Raw genomic sequence first — 19,882 nt, 5'->3', positions numbered from 1 at the left:
TCAACACAATGACATAGTCAGCACCATTGCTGACAGGAGCGAGACCCTCAGCATATAGCACTTACAGCAAAAGACCTGCGCTGGTTGCCGATTTGCAACCAGGCCAAGTATACAACTTGGATCCAGTTTACCTGTGAGATCACTTTACCCCATATATGCCCACTCAGCTGCTTCAATCTGTGGAACTGGCATAGTATTATCAACCATTTTTCCTAAGCTTGCATGGAGCTCAGTCTCATCATCAACCTGATGAAGACCATTATCCTCAGTCACAACATTGCCAGCACTCCATGCATCAGAACTGGTGACCACATGCTTGAAGTGGAAGACAGTTTTGTCTACCTGGCCTCCACCATAGCCACCAACCTTTCCAATGATGCTGAACAGGACAAACGTATTGGCAAGGCAGCAACGGCAATGGCAATGGCTCACCTCTCCTAAAGGGTATGGGAGAATGTGATACTAACATCCAATACCAAGATGAAGGTCTACCAGGCTTGTGTGTTGAGCGCGCTGCTTTGTGGAAGTGAGTTGTTGGCAACTTACAATTGCCAGGAGCAACACCTCAACACCTTCCATATGCATTATGTCAGGCAGATTTTGGGTATCAAATGGCATGACAGAGTCTAAAATAAAGACGTGCTCTCCCAAGCCCATATTCCCAGTTTGTACACACTTCTGCTCAGCGGATATCCAAGGATATGCTCTATGGGGAGCTGGCTTCAGTTACTAGGCCTGTTGGCACACAAACACTGCCTTGCAAAGACATCTTCAAACATGGCGTGAAGGCTGGCAACATTAACCCTACTGTATGGAAACTCATTGCAGACAATCACAGTGACTGGAGACAGACAGTCAGGTAATGCATATGCAGCAGTGACCATGGTACACCTGTAGCAACAAAAGTGGACACCTTCATCTGCTCCACTTGCAATAAAGCATGACTCGCCCATATTGGTCTCTACAGCCACAGCAGGTGCTGTAACTCTCTTGACTACACTCCCAAAGATGCACTCTTCCATTCTCTCCTGAAAGACAGACAGATGCCAACGATTATTCTTGCTGTTCATAGAAAACTGCTATGAATTCTTCACAGATGTATTCACCTTGCCTTTATCCTGCTTTTCAGAAATAATAGTTTCCCAAAGCCCCTTGCATCAAACAAAGGCATGAAAAATAAAGACAGGCTGTGCCATCAGGCTCATGAGTAGGGCTGGGTGATATCTGGTGTTCAACCTCATGCTGTGTCACCAGCTAAACATTGTGATACACTGCTCAGAGCAACTAACAGGCAATTGAAATCAGCTATAAAAATACAATTCAACCTTCTCCCCAATAGAATAAACAGAGATAAGCAGCAGTTTATTTCAAAGACAACTTTTATTCTGAACGTCAATTCACTTCTTACAGATGCTTGCTTAAATTGCTTCCAGGTCATCTTAGATATGCATAAACACACCAAAGGCATTTGCTTTTATATGAAGCACTGTGGGGGATTATCTCTTGTTTTGGAGAGTAAAAGGCACAAGCAATCTTTCAGCTACAGTTGCTGAGGATAGTATTTAGTTCTTCAGAAAGGCATCAGCTGTGGAGTTACTGAAAGAAGATGTCTTCAAGCACATGCTGTGTCTATGCACAAAGAGACCAATAAGATTTTTTGATTTTTGATTTTTAAGAAGAAAGTTGCTTTTTTCTCTCCAACATTTTTCACTGCATAGCAATTGAGAAAGTACTGTATTCCATACATGACTATTAAAAAATAGGCTTTGTTCTCGCTCATGGGGTTTTTTTCAGACACAACACCAAACCATGATTTTGTATTACATCCACAAGCACAGTGCTTATATGTGCCCCAATTTCTCTTCTCAATTCTAGTTTAGTGGTTTGAACTGGGTTTGCAATCATGGTTTTGGGCAAATGATGGTTGGCATAAACCATCATTTGCCATTACATCTGAACTAGGCAAGTTACACTTTGCCCCCTAGTTCAAAGTGACAGATTAAATTGGAGCGTTCAAGGGAAGTAATGAGGGAATGATTCTTCACAAAGCACCAAACCATAGTTTGGTGTTACACTTTAACCAAGCCACTGTGAAGGCAAGTTCTGTAAAAATCCCCAGTAGGGGACCCTTAAAGTGAGGGACATCACCTGCTTGTATCTAAATAGGAAGAACAGGTTCGTGCCCCCCCACACACCCTGCTGTACTGCATAACCTGACACTCTTCCCCACCTTTTTTATGCTGGAATGATTTCACTTTAAGTTTGCTGTTGTTGTTGTTTAGTTGTTTAGTCGTGTCCGACTCTTCGTGACCCCATGGACCATAGCACGCCAGACACTCCTGTCTTCCACTGCCTTCTGCAATTTGGTCAAACTCATGTTGGTGGCTTCGAGAACACTGTCCAACCATCTCGTCCTCTGTCGTCCCCTTCTCCTTGTGCCCTCCATCTTTCCCAACATCAGGGTCTTTTCCAGGGAGTCTTCTCTTCTCATGAGGTGGCCAAAGTATTGGAGCCTCAGCTTCAGGATCTGTCCTTCCAGTGAGCACTGAGGGCTGATTTCCTTCAGAATGTATAGGTTTGATCTTCTTGCAGTCCATGGGACTTGACATATTTCAAGAGGTAACAATCCGTACACAAAAAGCCTGAACCCAAGCCTCTTGAGCACAACCCCCACTCCTCAAAACCCAGACATTTGCCTTAAATTGTAAAAATCCACCTGGATGGCCATGTAGCCCCCCCCCCAAAGAGGACATGTCCAGGATTTCCCTGAAGTACAGTCATTCCAGAAGATAAGTCTTGTTATAACCACTGTCTGCACCGGAACTCATTTATCCTAAATGCTTTAAGAAACTTTGTGAATGCATTGCCTTAGAGTAAAAATATATTTAAAACTAGAGGTTTTTCCCAATGTGGTTTTACATTAGGAAAGGTAATGTTAGAAGCATAGTCATCTGTTGAGATATTCAAGCATTACGCCTTATGTTTCATTGTGCTTGCCATTGAAATTTGATTTTACTTCCAAATTGGCCACAAATGCAGCTTTGAACTGGGGCTCCTGTTTCATTCTCTCATCCTTTGCAGCCATGGCTTGAATTGAAAGGCTGCAGCTGCGAAGGAAGAGCTGGAAGGGACTGCGAGGGTCATCTAGTCCAACCCCCTGCAGGAATCTTTTTGCCCAATGTGGGCAAAGAGATAAGAGTCTCATGCACTACCAAAAGAGATATCGCAGGCCCAGAAGATTTCTTCCTTTCCAACTGTAATTCAGCACCTTTTGAATCTGGCACCCTTTCTGTCACCGTCCAGTGACAAGAAAAGGCAACAAACTGAAAAAAAAGATAAATGTGACTAGAAAGGAAGAAGGGTTAACATGTTTAGAGTGTGTTCCCGATTCTTCCTTTTCAATTTAGCCCTACAGTTTTGCCTTTCCTGTGCCTGACATCATATGCAGGGGAGGCCCCTCTTGTGGGGTGTAGCCCTGTGAAGTTTCGGGGTGGGGAACACCCTCAAACCTCTGAAGCCATGGTCCAGTCTTTCTTCTGACACATGCAATAACATCAGTACATTTTCAATTACTGAGAGGCTTCCATCCTTCTTCTCTGCCTAGCCAGTCATTTAAAAACTAGCAGACTTCCACCCCTGCCTCCCAAGTTGAACACAAACCACCATCTCTTGTTTTCTCTTTCAGGAGCCTGGCCTTGAGGCACCAGACATGGACTGTGGCGTGCGCAGAGCTTTGTGACTGCCCTCCTAAGCCACCATGTGGCTTTTTGCTCTTCCCTGTTGGTACACATAATTTCCTCGAACAGCAGGATGCGTGCATCTTTTTGTGACAGGGTGTGTTAGGTTCTTGCTTCACCTTTCTTTATTATTATTTTTAAAAAAACATTTATTTTGTGAGAAAGCAAGGCATTAGTACCAGCCCAGTCAGGTTACTTTCCTCAGTGCAGGCAAAGAGGCAAAAAAAGAAAAATTCTTTCTTTCTTGGCTGCTGAAGGTCTTTCTTTTGTTTTAAAAGGTTGGGTCCCTCATGCAGCAGCTTGCTTTTCTGTTATAAAGGGCATGAGGTTGGGAGGGGGAGAAATTGTTCATCTACATCAGGGGGTGTTTTGTCCTTGGCTGGGGAAGAGACAGAAAGAGTAATAATTGTGAAGTGGCTTGTATAGTGAAGGGAGCTGGCTTAGAGGTGAGGGATGTGTTTTTCTTTAATTATTCTATTGCTCGTGAGAAATGGGGGCAACAGAACACAGATTTAATTCTGGAGACTGGATATGCTTATAATGTAATGCGGGGAGAGCGCTGGCTAGAGGAGGAGGTGGCTTTTATTTTTAAAGCAGTCTCTGACTTTCACAACAAAGCTTTCAAGCCTATCCCCACTTATCTGGGAGTAAGCTCCATTGAGCTCAATGGCACTTACTTCCGAGTAAACATGATTATTATTATTTAATATATTTCTGTCCCACCTTTCTCCCAAGCTGGGATTCAAGGTGGCATGTATAGGAATGCACTGTAAATGAATTCTTTTTTATAAAAAAAAACCCACACACTCAGAACCACTTTATATAACCCAAACTTAATACTGTATCACACAATTTTCTACTCCTTTTTGGAACTGTGAGTTCCATTTTTTTTGTTTTTATCTAACTGGAATCCACAAATGTTGTAATGTATTTAATTTTCTTTTTCAAAAAAATCCAGATTTGAGCTGTTCTGCAAAATCTCTTGGGCAACGGGAAGAGTGTGCATGGAGCCTCAACTGCACACACTAATTTAAAATTACCGCATTTTTCACGCCATAAGACGCACTTTTTCCCTCTTGAAAAGGAAGCAAAGATGTCTGTGCATCTTATGGAGCGAAGGCACCGGACGGCAGCAGGATCCCTTGGCTGCTGCTGCAGTGGCGGGCAGAGGGATGCCTCTGCCGCCGGAGCCATGGTTCCCGGCTCTCGCTCCACTTGCTTTACAGCGAGCTGGGAGGAGGACTCCCTTCTCCCAGATCGCTGTCAAGCAAGCGGACCGATGAGACCGCTATTCACAACGGTAACTGAAGAATGACAGGAGGAAGCAGGAGGCGGGATGGAAGTTGGCGTGCGGCGGCGGCAGTTGCGTGCGTGTGGGAGGGAAGGTGGACATGGAGGGAGGCGCTCATGCCCCTTTATCTCTCCCGCCTTTCCCCTGGGCTGAAGGCATGGGTAGCCATTTGCTGCTGCTGCCGCCGCCTCCGTGCCTCTTTGTGGGGGCGGAGCCATCCTAACATGCTCCCTTCAGTCTGGATGGGATGTGTCAAACAGGGTAATGGAAGATAATGGGCAGGCTGCAGTGGGTCAGGGCTGGCCTCTCCTGTCCTATGGGAACTAATATTAATATTAATAATAAAAGGACATGTGTCCTGGACACAGTGCAGCAGGCGAGGTAGGGGCATCTCCGGTGAGATGACTTGCCTTCGGTCCTTCTGCTCCTCTTGACTCCTTTGTGAGTGCAAACACATGGCTAACCCAAAGCCGCTCTTTTGTCCTCAGAGCTCAAGGAAGTGGCAGATAACTCAGCAGTGATTCACTTTACTTCCTTTCATGGCTGGGGGTGAAATGAGGCGCAGTCATGTCTCTTCCCTGCCACCCCACCCTGCCCCGCTTTTTAAAGTGGTACTAGGGGGGAAAAAACATTAATGGTTCATCACAGTTTATTATTATTATTATTGCCCCCTTGCGTTTTAGATGAGTTAGCCAGGATTTTTATTGAGTGTCTGTCCTGCTGCTAATGTTGCGCTCATTCCCACGGTTCCTTGCGACTGTGCCATGGCAGATAATCTAGTTTTAAATGGCACTAGGAGATGGAGAGCTCTTCTGATAGCAAACAAAGTTGGGAGAGTGAACAACCCAGTGTGTAAAAGCTTTCCCTCTCCTTCCTTCCTTCTCTCTCTCTTCCCTTCCTCCCTTCCTCTCTCTCTTTCCCTCTCTCACCCCTTCCTTCCTTCCTTCCTTCCTTCTCTCTTCCCTCCCTCCCTCTCCCCCCTCTCTCTTTCACCCCTTCCTTCCTTGTCTCTCTTTCTCTCTCTCTCACCCCTCCCTCCCTCCTTTCTTCTGAGCCATTGAAGGCTTTCTCCATTAAAAGTTGCCATTGGAATTGGGCCCAGCTAGTGCTGTCAAACCAGGATCCTTGCCAGATGCTCAACCCGTCTTGCCCCAGTGAGCAATCTGGCTGCCAGCTTCTGCACTGGCTGAAGTGTCCAAAGCGTCTTTGGAGGCAGCCCTCCGTAGAATGCATGGCAGGATGCGGACCTTGAGGCTGTCCTCAAAGTCTGCTTGCTTTACAGCGAGGCGAGAGAAGGGACGGATGGGAGTCCCTTCCACCCCTCCTCCCAGCTCACTGTAAAGCAAGCAAAGGGAAAGCCGCTTACACGGTCTGCGTGGCTCTCGCTAGAAAAGAAATTTTTTTCTTGTTTGCCTGCTCTAAAAACTAGATGTGTCTTATGGCCAGGTGCATCTTATGGAGCGAAAAATATGGTCCCAAATTCTTAGCTGGAACTGATGCCTTGGTTTCTCACAAATTCAGAGCCAGCAGAGTTCTTAGGTTAAAAGCTGAATAAAATACAACTCAAAGTCTGTGGAATGGCTGGAAATCTTAACCTAACATAACAAACAGCTAGACTGCCAAAGTGCATTCCAGCTACAAAATGGGCGGTATACATTTTTTTAAATAACAACAACAACAATATAATGGGTGCTACTATTGCTGGTTGTTTTTCCCTCCACACACTGTCTGTGTTAGTAATTGGAACAACAATGGGAGTGTACTAATATACCATCACCTCCAGCATTTGTCTTCCATTAAGCAAGTGATGCCAAATTTGCTTCTAGGCATGCTGTTTTCTGCAGAACCATGATCACCAGTTGTCACTCTAAAGAGCCTTGTTTGCTATCCATACTATATATAGACTCTAGCAGACTTTGCTTGAAAAGTGGTGTAAGACTGAAGATATGTTTGGCAGAACCCTAGGTCTCAGACATACTTTCACAAAGTTGCAAAAGCAAAGGATGATTTTTGAGGGGGAAACTGTGAGAGGAGAAGTGATGCTTAGATTTCCTCAAATGCTTTTCTTCCAGCTGGTGTTCCACGAATATAATTGCAGAGAAGCAAGTGTGTGAACAAGGACACCTTCTGAACCAAGGTTAGACACTTGGATACTAAGCATTTGTACAACTGTACAATTTAAGTGTCCACTATCTATTTGCCCAATGGGCTTAATTAGTTGCATGGGACACAGATTCCCCATTGCTGTCTTAAAGACTAAAATATATTATGACTACACAGGGAGGGGGGAGCTGTAAAGATGGTGTGGGGAACCTGTAGCTGTAAGGTTGATTTTATATGGCCTGTAAATATGATCTCTAGGGGACGCGGGTGGCGCTGTGGGTTAAACCACAGAGCCTAGGGCTTGCTGATCAGAAGGTCGGTGGTTTGAATCCCTGTGACAGGGTGAGCTCCCGTTGCTCAGTCCCAGCACCTGCCAACCTTGCAGTTCAAAAGCACGTCAAAGTGCAAGTACAGTGGTACCTCGGTTTATGAACACAATTGGTTCCGGAAGTCTGTTCATAAACTGAAGCGTTCATAAACTGAAGCGAACTTTCCCATTTAAAGTAATGGAAATTGGATTAATCTGTTCCAGACGGTCTGCGGAGTACTTAAACTGAAGTGTTCATATACTGAAGCGAACTTTCCCATTGAAAGTAATGGAAAGTGGATTAATCCATTCCAGACGGGTCCACGGAGTACTCAACCTGAAGCGTAATTAATCTGAAGCATGGGTGTAATTGGTTCCGGAAGTCTGTTCATAAACTGAAGCGTTCATAAACTGAAATGAACTTTCCTATTGAAAGTAATGGAAAGTGAATTAATCCATTCCAGATGGGTCCGTGGCGTTCGTAAACCGAAAATTCGTAAACCGAGGTGTTCATAAACCAAGATTCCACTGTAGATAAATAGGTACTGCTACAGCGGGAAGGTAAACGGCGTTTCCGTGTGCTGCTCTGGTTCGCCAGAAGTGGCTTTGTCATGCTGGCCACATGACCTGGAAGCTGTACGCCGGCTCCCTTGGCCAATAATGCAAGATGAGCGCCACAACCCCAGAGTCGGTCACGACTGGACCTAATGGTCAGGGGTCCTTTTTAAATATGATCTCTCCCTTAGGTCTAAACTAGGCATCCCCAAACTTCGGCCCTCCAGATGTTTTGGACTACAATTCCCATCATCCCCGACCACTGGTCCTGTTAGCTAGGGATCATGGGAGTTGTAGGCCAAAACATCTGGAGGGCCGCAGTTTGGGGATGCCTGGTCTAAACAACCATCTAGACTTTACTTCCTTTCTGTAATCTGCCTTATTCCTCACTGTATCTTTAAGACAGATTTTGTACCATTGCCTCTTTAAATCTTTGAGTCTTTATTAGAACACACCCAGTTTCCTTCCTATATATTACAAACACACTTTGGTTATCTAATTTGATCTACATGTACATGTTGACTCTAAGACTACTTGGTAAGAATATATTCTCATTGTTATATTTGCCTAGACATGTTAAAGATCCTTTAAGATAGTGATATAGATATGCTTGTATAATAATTCAATGTTCTTAGAGGGTCTCTAATGAATGTATACTTTAACTTATTCCAGCTGAAGAAGAATTGTCAAAACAGGGCTCTGTCCTGGTATATACACTTCATCTGACGTATAAACTTCTATAAATAAATCCAACTACAGAAGAGACTATTTGAAACTATCATTTGAACTACTATCAGGGATACATTACTACGGTGGCCTGAGTTCTTGCCTTTCTACTATTTCTGTGGGATCTTCAGTCAAGAACTCCAGCTTCTTTACTTATTCATTATGGTCAAATGGTCGGACACTTTCTCCTATGCTACTCAAGATAGAGAACAGATTTTTGGCTCTTTACCGTCTCTCATTAGTGACCCCACACCCAAACCCAACGATTGGAACTGTCTTCTCAATATTTTGAAAAGGAAAAGAAGATACAATTTACATGCCACCATAATGGCAGACTATACGAAGGTACAAAGTGTCCTTAGAGGCTTACGTATCCAAAAAAACACCTACGTACTTTATTTAATATTTATTTATTTTTTTAAATTTATTTTTTTCCTTTTTTTTTTAATTTGCATTTCAAATCATTACAAATTATATCGACACCAACAGAGGAAGACATGAAAAAGAAGAATAAGAAACCTATTATGAATTATAAGCTGTTATAAATCAAGAAATCATATAAAATGGTAAATCATATACATTTGACATATTATAGCAATATAAAAGTAAACTTCAACAAATTAATGACCAACAAAGGAAACTTAAAGAAAAACATAAATAAAAAGAATGAGATTAAAAGGTAACTAAAAGAAGAAAAATAAAGAGTTATATATAAAAAAGATATATATGTGTGTGTGTGTGTGTGTGTGTGTGTGTGTGTGTATGTATATATATACTTTACAATTTTCTAACCCCCACCATCCCACCCTCCACCCACCACACGTGAAAGTTGTGCTTCCAGCCATCTTTGTTCTGCGCCTTTTGTGTTTTTTTTTTTCAGTCATCTGTATACCTGAAACATTATTATTTATCTCTTAATAGGTCTTTCGTGCCTGAGTCATCAAATGGCTTCTGCAAATGAGGGTTTTTCCATCATTGTCATTATATAATTTCTGTATTTCTCCCAATCTTTATTTCTGGTTTCCTCATTAATTCCTTTAATTTCAGCATATTTCGTTGCTGAATTGTAGTATGTTAGCAATTTTTTCTGCCAATCATCTTTGGTTGGTACCTTATTGCTTTTCCAATTTAAACCAATCAAATTTCTGGCTGCTGTTGTAGCATACATTACGATGCTTCTATCTTTGGGCCGAATTTCATCATGTAGTATACCCAGGAGGAATAATTCTGGGTTCTTTTTAAATGAGTACTTAAGAATTTTTTTCATTTCTCTATAAATCATATCCCAGTAGGGCTTTATTTCATTACACCTCCACCATATATGGATGTAACTACCTATTTCTGTTTGACATCGCCAGCACTTCTCATCAGCTCCTTTATACATTTTGGATAATTTTTGTGGTGTTAGGTGCCATCTATGTTGCATTTTAATTAAGTTTTCTTTTAAATCGTAGCTTGGCGTGTAATTTATATCCCTGTTCCATAATTTCTCCCAGCTGTCTACCGTGATTGCCTTCCCCAAATCTTGTCCCCAACGGATCATTGAAGCTTTGGTTAATTCTTCTTTTGTTTCCCATTCCAATAATAAGCTGTATAGATTTTTTATATATTTGTTCCTGCCAATTGTTAAAAAATTTTCGAATTGGGAGATATCCTTATTGAATCCTATTTTTTTTATCTATTTGGAGTCTTTGATTTATTTGGAAGTACTGCAACCAGCTGCTTAGGAGATGTTTAAGTTCATTGTAGCTTTTTAATTTTAATTCAGCCCCGACTTCTTCTAATATGTTCTTATAATTTGGCCAATTTGTGCCCATATTACGTCTTTTGACTGCCACTACTTCCAGTGGCGATAACCATTTTGGGGTTTTTGTTTCTAGAATTCTACGATATTGTTTCCAAATTTTATAGATGGATTTCCTGATAATGTTGTTAAAGAATATATTTTGGGGTCTTAGGTTTTCTTGTATTAGATAAAAGTGCCAACCAAATCCGAGTCCTTCGCCTTCTAAATCTAATATTTCATCATTTTTAAGCTCCACCCATTCCTTCATCCAATATAAGGCAGCTGCATTATGATAAAGTTCCAGATCCGGTACGTCCAGGCCACCTCTGCTCTTATGGTCAATTAGCACTTTATATTTTATTCTAGGTTTTCTGCCTCCCCATATAAATTTGGTAATATCTTTTTTCCATTCATTAAAGCATTTGTTTCCGCCTAAGATGGGTAAATTTTGAAAATAATAATTCATCTTGGCTAACACTGCCATTTTGATCAGAGAGATGCGTCCCAATAATGATAATTTTAACTTCGTCCAAATTTCCATTTTCTTTTTAATCCCTTTCCAAATTTTTACATAATTTTCCTGATATAAATCGATGCTTTTTGCAGTTACTTGGATTCCCAAATAATTTATTTTCTTCTTAATTTGTATACCAGTCAATTTTTGTAATTGTTCTTTTTCCTCTAACTCTAGATTTTTTACCATCATATTCGTTTTTTTATAATTTATCTTAAATCCTGCCAATTTGCCATATTCTTCAATTTTTTGTAATGCCTTGGGGACGCTATTAATGGGATCTTCTGTTGTTATAATAACATCGTCGGCGTAGGCTTTAACTTTAAATCTTTTTTGTCCAATTACCACACCTTTAATATCTTCTTCATTTCTTATGCTTTGTAATAGTACTTCCAACACCATTATGTAAAGTAGGGGGGATAGGGGACACCCCTGTCGCGTCCCTCTTTTTATATCAATATTATCCGAGAGATTGCCATTTATTATCAATTTTGCTATTTGGGTTGTATAAATTGCTTCTATTGCCCTCCATAGATTATTGCCTAGTCCTAATTTTATTATTAGTCTCTTCATAAAGAGCCAGGAGACTCTATCAAAAGCTTTTTCAGCATCGATTGATATCACTGCTGCCTTCTTACCTCGGTTATTCTCAAGGCATTCAAAAATGTTTATAATATTCCTAATATTATCTTTTAGCTGCCTACCCTTTATAAATCCCACCTGGTCCGAATGTATAATATCCTTTAATATCAAATTTATTCTGTTGGCCAATATTTTTGCATATATTTTGTAGTCCGAATTTAATAATGAGATTGGTCTATAATTTTTTGGATTTTCTAAATCTGAATTTTGCTTAGGCAGCAGTGATACCAATGCTTCTTTCCATGTTTCTGGCAGTTTCCCGTGCTTCATAATATTATTCATAAGATCTTTTAATGGTTGTAATATTACTTCTTGTAAACATTTATAATATTCCGCTGGTAGGCCGTCCGGGCCAGGAGCTTTCCCCTTTTTTAGTTCCTGTAGCACTATTTTGATTTCATTTTCCGAGATTTCTTGATTTAATAATTTTATTTTCTCTGGTGATATTTGGGGCACTTTATATTTCTCTAAAAATTTCTCAATTTCTGGTATTGTCGGGTCCTCATTTTGATACAATATTCTATAATAATTTTCAAATTGTTTCACAATTTCTTGGGGCTTATCAATAATTTCTCCCTGATTTTTTAATCGGTTCATAAATTTTTGATTTTGTTGCTTCTTTATTTTCCAGGCTAATAATTTCCCTGGCTTGTTTGCCCATTTAAAATTTCTATATTTCCAATATTGGATTTGACGTTCCATTTCTTGGTCTACCATATTTTCATATTTTGTCCTTAATATAATCAGCTCTGGTTATACTCTGGTTTCTCTTCAGATCGTATAAATCTTTCGCCTTTTACTTTATTTAATATTGAAGTTGATCCGTCTAATTAAGTTGAGATGTTTTTTCGGCGATAACACATTCTAACAAACACATCTACGCATTCAGTCCTCCTTCAACCCCCCCCCCCCCTGTGTATAATGCATGCCTTAATGCATTTTACCAAAGGGTTTTAGAATATATTACAAAGATAGAAAAACATAGACCTCCAAAACTCAAACAGAACATTACAGTGCACGATAGAGAAATAATTTCCAGCTTGGCCAATGACACCAATATTACTATAAAACCTGCTGACAAAGGGGGTGCTATAGTGATTCTCAACACACAAGATTACCTCAATGAAATCAAAAGACAACTAAAGAACACATCATTCTATAAACCACTGAACAAAGACGCATATAATACGCATGGTGTTATCGGAAGGCATCATGTTTAACTACATTGACTCAAAAACTGCTAGCTTTCTTCTCAATCAGTATGCACGCACCCCTATCTTCTATACTTTACCAAAATTCATAAATCATTAGAGACACCTCCAGGAAGACCCATAGTATCAGGCAATGATTCTCTCCTTGAACCTCTTTGCCAATACTGTATATGGAGCAATACCTCCATCCATTTACTAGTATCACTCCTTCCTATGTTCAGGACACCAAGACATTTATAAAATCCGTTGAGAATGTCATCATACCAGAAGCAGCTTGTCTAGTCACACTGGACATGGAGTCCCAATATACCAATGTTCCATTATCTGAGGTTAGACAGATCATAGAAGAATTGTCAAATACCAGACCCATTCAGTAACCCCCAACTCATTTCCTCATGGATATACTGGATATTATATTCAACCACAATTTTTTTTGACACTTGGACCAATTCTACTTGCAAATAAAAGGGGTAGCCATGGGATCGGCCTGCGCACCATCTATCGCAAACATCTACATGATTAACTTTAAAAGAAATTACATTCTGAATGACTTTAACCCTTTTAGACCAAAAATACTTAAATACCTGCATTATGTAGATGACTTATTTATGATTGTAGAGGATCGACAAACAGCCATGGATTTCCTCCAATGGATCAACTTACAAGTTCCACATATTCACCTTTCTGGCCACATAAATCAGGACAGAATTAATTTTTTGGACACCATTGTATTTAGAGACCAACAAAGGCAACTTAAATTATGACCTTTTATAAGCCAACTAACCGCAATTCTCTCTTACATGCATCATTCTTCCATCCACCCCATCTTCTCAGGAATCTCCCTTATGGACAGTACCTGCGCCTTAAAAGGAATTCCTCCTTAGATAAAGATTACAAGAAATCTGCTGAAGCACTTACAGTTTCTCTTTCCCAACGCAGCTATTCCCATAAAGCATTATTCGAAGCACAACGCAGAGCAGAAAAGGTAACCAGACAAAATCTCTTAGCACCTACTTCGAGAAGTCAAGCAGTTAGTTGAATTGTTTCCACGCTGCAGTATACTACTTGCACCCCATCCTTAAAAGCAATCATATACAAACATTGGCACCTAATGTCAAATATTCCTGGATGCCAGAAACCACCACTTTTCGGCTTGAAAAGAACTAAATCTTTTAGAGATTTCCTAATAAAAACAGACATCACTGCATTAACAAAATCAGTTCATGAATCTCCAAAAGGCCATTTTAGATGTGGGGGGTGCACCATCTGCAAATACCCTCTACAAATCAATGAATTTTCCAATGAACAATCTGGGTTTAAATATCAAATCAGACATTTCAGTAATTGCAACACAAAAAACTGCATTTATGCATGGATATGTCCTTGCAGAATGATGTATATTGGTAAATGCTCCAGGCAAGTAAAACTTAGGATCAATGAACACCGATCCAGAATACACAACAAAATCGTGGAAGCACCGCTGGGAGAACACTGCATGCAATACAAACACACAGAAGATGACATGTTGTTTTTTGTTATTTGGAAGTTATCCCCAGATTGTTTCCATCGCAAGAATATTGATAAACTTTTGTTACAATGAGAGACTAAATTCATTCATCTGTTTAACACTATCTCTCCCATAGGTTTAAACAGCCATCAAGACTTTACTTCCTTTCTGTAATCTGCCTTATTCCTCATTGTATCTTTAAAACAGATTTTGTACCACTGCCTCTTTAAATCCTTACATCTTTGAGTCTTTATTAGAACACACCCAGTTTCCTTCCTATATATTACAAAAACACTTTGGTTATCTAATTTGATCTACATGTACACGTTGACTCTAAGACTACTTGGTAATAATATATTATCATTGTTATATTTGCCTAGACATGTTAAAGATTCTTTAAGATAGTGATATAGATATGCTTGTATAATAATTCAATGTTCTTAGAGGGTCTCTAATGAATGTATACTTAACTTATTCCAGCTGAAGAAGAATTGTCAAAACAGGGCCCTGTCCTGGTATCTACACTTCATCTGACGTATAAACTTCTATAAATAAATCCAACTACAGAAGAGACTATTTGAAACTATCATTTGAACTACTATCAGGGATACATTACTACGGTGGCCTGAGTTCTTGCCTTTCTACTATTTCTGTAAATATGATGGCAATGAGAAAGATTGTGCTATACAATCCTGCGTGGTTGTGAAGTCTGCCCACTTTTGGTTCTCGCTTTAGCCACCATCAGTTGTGGTCCCCACTTACTTTTTCTATAGACCAAGAGCCCTTGCTGGGGGAGAAAGAAGAAAATCCACCCCTGATTCAAAGAGGAAAAGATATAGGGGGTGGCAATAAAGGGCAGTGGAATGCAAAAGGTTAAATGGATGCAAAACAAACACACCCAACTCAAATTAAAAGAAAGAAAGAAAGAAAGAAAGAAAGAAAGAAAGAAAGAAAGAAAGAAAGAAAGAAAAACAAGCAATCCAGGGACAGAAAGTAGCTCTACAGAAAACACCAGATGGGATTCTGCATGAAATGTCTGCCATTTTAAAGCAAGTGCGCCTCAATTGCCACAACTGTGAACCAGGAAGTTTCAGATAGGAAATAAGTTTGCCCAGACTCTTACGGCACCACTATTTTCATTTGCCTCCAAGCCTTCACTGCTGTGTTGCTAGTCCACTCCCCTGACCTCACTTCCACTTGTTCCTCCTAAAAGCGCATGAAAATTTCAAGGACTCCAAAATGAGCTCGGCTAGTCTTTCTGCTGGTGACAATGACCTTCACTGATTCTAAGCATCATTTCCTTATTCTTGAAATATTAAGGTTGTTTTCTGCTGTCAATCAAAGCTACTTCAGTCTTGTGAAGGCAGCCTGCCTACACTATCCAAGCTGGGTAATGTTGCACAAGTAATCGTCAGTGACAGTAGCAGTAATAGACTGATTCCCTTCTCCATCAGCTTGCTATGTCCCTCCAACCTTCTGACTGAGGGTCTAGTCATATTTTAGTACCGGTAGCATGGAAGTCTGTTTTCCTAATTTGAAAAACATTATATTTCTGAATTTGTATACATTGCCCCTCATTGTGATTTTCAGATACTTTGTACTCATTGCTCTGATCAATTCATAACAAAATAAAAAATAAAAAAATCCTTCCAGTAGCACCTTTATGTCATTGAATCAGAATGGAATCTCAGTAGTACATGAAACCATGTAAAATATATAATGACAGGACAGCAAAGTGCTGGCACCATCAAAATGCCAAAGCTGACTTTATACTATTACACACCACCCCAATCTCCAAGAAGTGAGAGAGTCTAGGAGTGTCTTTGCTTTACCAAGGATTTGGCTTCCTTGTAATGAATGTGTGACTTTATGAATGTGTGGTGTCTTTAGGATACAGTATATAATTTTATTTACACATATATGCAATCTGGGCATTAGGCTGGAGAGTCTCACAGCATTAAGACAGTCCAAAATATCTTGCTTCCCCTCTAAGTTTCCAGGGGAACTCCAAGCCCAGCTTTGGATTCAGCACAAAGCAAGACATGTCTCTGTGTCTCCCAGCTGCTAACTCATACCCACAGCAATTCTGGCTCCAGATGGTTGAGAGGGGTGAGAGAAAGGCCCATCTGTTTTTTTGTATGGCACACAGAAACTTTTTAGGATATGTTAAAATCATGGTACTTAACTAGCCAGCCAAAGCCATTACCTCGACAAAGTAACTGGTTGGCAAGTTCCCCTTACAGTACACATTCTACCCGCACAGATTCAGTACACATTCTACCCACCCATGCTCTGTTGGTGACATTTAGTACTTGCAGCAATTGTAACAATAATCCCAACTTCCTAAATCTCATTAAAGACAACAGCTCTGAACATCTGGGATAGACCTGAGGCTCTGTACATTCTCCAATTTGTCAATCTCATAATAAATGCAAAAGACATAATTATTGTATTTATTAGTGCACAGTATGAAAAAGGCCTGAACGATGATGCTATGCTAGAATTATTATTATTATTTTTAGACTGGAGCTACATGCCTTTTCGGGAGACAGGTTTGGTGTGGCACAGCAGCTAAGACAGCTACAATTAGGAGGTTTAAATCCTACCTCCGCCATGAACTCATTACCAACTCCTCCTCCCATCTGCAGAACTATAGTAATACCTGCAGGGACTCCAAGGGTCATCTAGTCCAACCCTCTGCAGTGCAGGAATCTCAACACATGGTCCCCTGCATCCAATTTGAAACCATACCTGACCCAGCTTAGCTTTGCACAGGTATTAGCAATTTTACTGCTGCATCACTATGAATCTGCTTTCTTTTCCTCTGCACTCAATACTTCTAAAGTATTAGGGTTCTGTACCTCCACGAGGACTACAAACTTGTTCTTTTAAAAATAAAGAACCCCAACATTTCCCTTAATTTTAGGGGATCATTGTGATGTGTCGGAATGAAGTGGGGGTGAAACGCCCGTCTTCCTCCTCCCTGGAAGTAGGAGACCAGTCTCCTTCCCTCTAGCTCTGCCACTCACCCCCCAGCCAGTTGCTGGAGATGTTCTGCAGCATGGTGAAGGGGACGCAGAAGAAAGCGATGAGCAGGTCGCTGAGGGCCAGCGAGCAGATGAAGATGTTGGTGACGGTGCGCATGGCTTTGCGGCGGCTGACCACGTAGAGCACCAGGCCGTTGCCGAACAGCGCCAGGGCGAAGATGAGCACGCACGTCAGCACGAAGGCCAGCTTGGCGCGCCGCGGCAGCTCCGGGATGTAGACCAGTGGCTGCAGCCCGTAGAGCGCGATGAACTGCTCGCGGGTCACGTTGTTGTCGCGCAGCAGCTGCGCGAATTGCTCCGGGGTGATGTTCAGAGAGCGCATCTCGGCGACGGGGCGGGTCAGACGGCGATCCTCTGCAGCATGGCCGGACTAAGCGGGCGCTCCTCGCGGTAGGCTTATAAAACCAGGGAATTTTCTTTAAAATTTAAAATCCGGGGGGGGGGGGGCGACACTTCTCAGCCTTGCTCGACGGGGTCCACAGCTAAGGGCTGCAGCAAGATCTGCGCCTCAGCTCGCCTTTTATTCATTGTCCAAACGCCTCCACGAGGATCTGTCCTTCGTCTGGGAAAGGGAGCCGAAACGAAGAGCAAACGGGTGGCGCTTAATAAAAGCGGAGGTTTAAACTCGGGGTGGGTGAGGGTCTGAATCTAGGCTAGGCGAGAAACTTTTGAGAGCAGAGGCGCTGGTCCACCCGACCCGCGTGCCGCAACCTTCGCGTCTAGAATAAGGCGAGCAAAGAGCGAAAAGTCGAGCTTGGAAAAAGCAGCGAAGGGCTCCTATTGGAGGCTTCCTCCGAGCCGCTAGCCAATCGGTGAGCAGAAAGAGCGTCTTCTCGTCCTCCCGCCCTTCAAAGTTTTCAGGAGCGCCGGGGCTCGTCGGGGATTGGCTGGAGCTTGTTCAGGAACCGGAGGAGGGGCGCATCTGACGTTTCCTCGGACGGAGAGGAGTGCTTGGAACGCTGCTACGAGCGGGCGCAGCGAGGCTGCAAAGCCGCGGGAGGACTCACTGACCTCGCGGAGATCGGAGAGCGAGGGGAGCGCTGCGTCCTCAAAATTGAGGCTATGAAGCGGCACAGGGCAAGAGTCTGGAGCCTTGGAGGTCCAGGACGCCACTCTGCCAAATAAGCCGCAGAAGGATCCCCAGGCGCAGGCGGACTTACAGCTTTGCTCCACGCCGAAGTAAATGAAGGATTAGCTGTAATAAATTAACGATGGATCCCTGTGAGACCAGTACTTCTGGAATCTAATATAACCCAACTGTCAAATTGTATGTCTTTCCATGAATTACTTTGATCTGGAGCGGGGGGGGGGGCGGGATTAGAATTTTTATTTTAGTTTAGTTTACCAGGTTTTAAAGCAATTTAAGAAATATTTGCACATCAGTCTGAAACTTCTTTCTACAGTTAGAACTGGATATAGAACAACTGATTGGTTCAAAATTGGGAAAGGAGTACGACAAGGCTGTATATTGTCTCCCTGTTTATTTAACTTATATGCAGAATTCATCATGCGAAAGGCTGGGCTGGCTGAATCCCAAGCAGAAATTAAGTTTGCCAGAAGAAATATCAACAACCTCAGGGCCGTCTCAAGCATGTCGGGCACCCGGGCGCCGTGGTGTGGAGATCGCTCCGGCGCCCTCGCCCCGCGCCACCCAGCCTACAATTAGTGCCGGCCCTGATGCTGATAACACAACCTTGATGGCAGAAAGTGAGGTGGAATTAAAGAACCTTTTAATGAGGGTGAAAGAGGAGAGTGCAAAATATGGTCTGAAGCTCAACATCAAAAAATATAAGATCATGGCCACTGGTCCCATCACCTCCTGGCAAATAGAAGGGGAAGAAATGGAGGCAGTGGGAGATTTTACTTTCTTGGGCTCCTTGATCACTGCAGATGGTGACAACAGTCACGAAATTAAAAGACGCCTGCTTCTTGGGAGAAAAGCAATGACAAACCTAGACAGCATCTTAAAAAGCAGAGACATCACCTTGCCGACAAAGGTCCGTATAGTTAAAGCTATGGTTTTCCCAGTAGTGATGTATGGAAGTGAGAGATGGACCATAAAGAAGGCTGATCGCCAAAGAATTGATGCTTTTGAATTATGGCGCTGGAGGAGACTTGAGAGTCCCATGGACTGCAAGAAGATCAAACCTATCCATTCTGAAGGAAATCAGCCCTGAGTGCTCACTGGAAAGACAAATTCTGAAGCTGAGGCTACAATACTTTGGCCACCTCATGAGAAGAGAAGACTCCCTGGAAAAGACCCTGATGTTGGGAAAGATTGGGGGCACAAGAAGGGGGTGAGAGAGGACGAGATGGTTGGACAGTGTTCTCGAAGCTACCAACATGAGTTTGACCAAACTGCGGGAGGCAGTGGAAGACAGGAGTGCTTGGTGTGCTATCGTCCATGGGGTCACGAAGAGTCGGACACGACTAAACGACTAAACAACAACAACTGC

General features: G+C 42.0%; 2 protein-coding genes across 2 annotated transcripts in view; one reads left to right on the top strand and one right to left on the bottom strand.

Moving 5' to 3' along the window:
* The window catches only part of QRFPR (pyroglutamylated RFamide peptide receptor), a 40,240-nt gene extending 22,088 nt beyond the window's left edge, over window positions 1–18,152 (bottom strand). The window contains exon 1 of the mRNA XM_035113291.3: window positions 17,409–18,152. Coding sequence (XP_034969182.2) covers window positions 17,409–17,748 — 340 coding nt within the window. The 5' untranslated portion in view covers window positions 17,749–18,152. The remainder of the gene's footprint in view (window positions 1–17,408) is intronic.
* Window positions 223–14,764, top strand: LOC148687366 (uncharacterized). The gene is made up of 5 exons (XM_088660790.1): window positions 223–420; window positions 687–859; window positions 13,309–13,486; window positions 13,648–13,857; window positions 13,930–14,764. The coding sequence occupies exons 1-5, from the start codon at window positions 223–225 to the stop codon at window positions 14,470–14,472; spliced, it is 1,302 nt and encodes a 433-aa protein (XP_088516916.1). The 3' UTR covers window positions 14,473–14,764.
* Window positions 18,153–19,882: the final 1,730 nt, after the last annotated feature.

This window comes from Zootoca vivipara, chromosome Z1 (assembly GCF_965207765.1).
Source record: "Zootoca vivipara chromosome Z1, rZooViv2.hap1.1, whole genome shotgun sequence".
Taxonomy (NCBI): Eukaryota; Metazoa; Chordata; class Lepidosauria; order Squamata; family Lacertidae; genus Zootoca; species Zootoca vivipara.
Note: the sequence above shows the minus strand (reverse complement) of the source record. Positions and strands in the feature narration are given on the sequence as shown.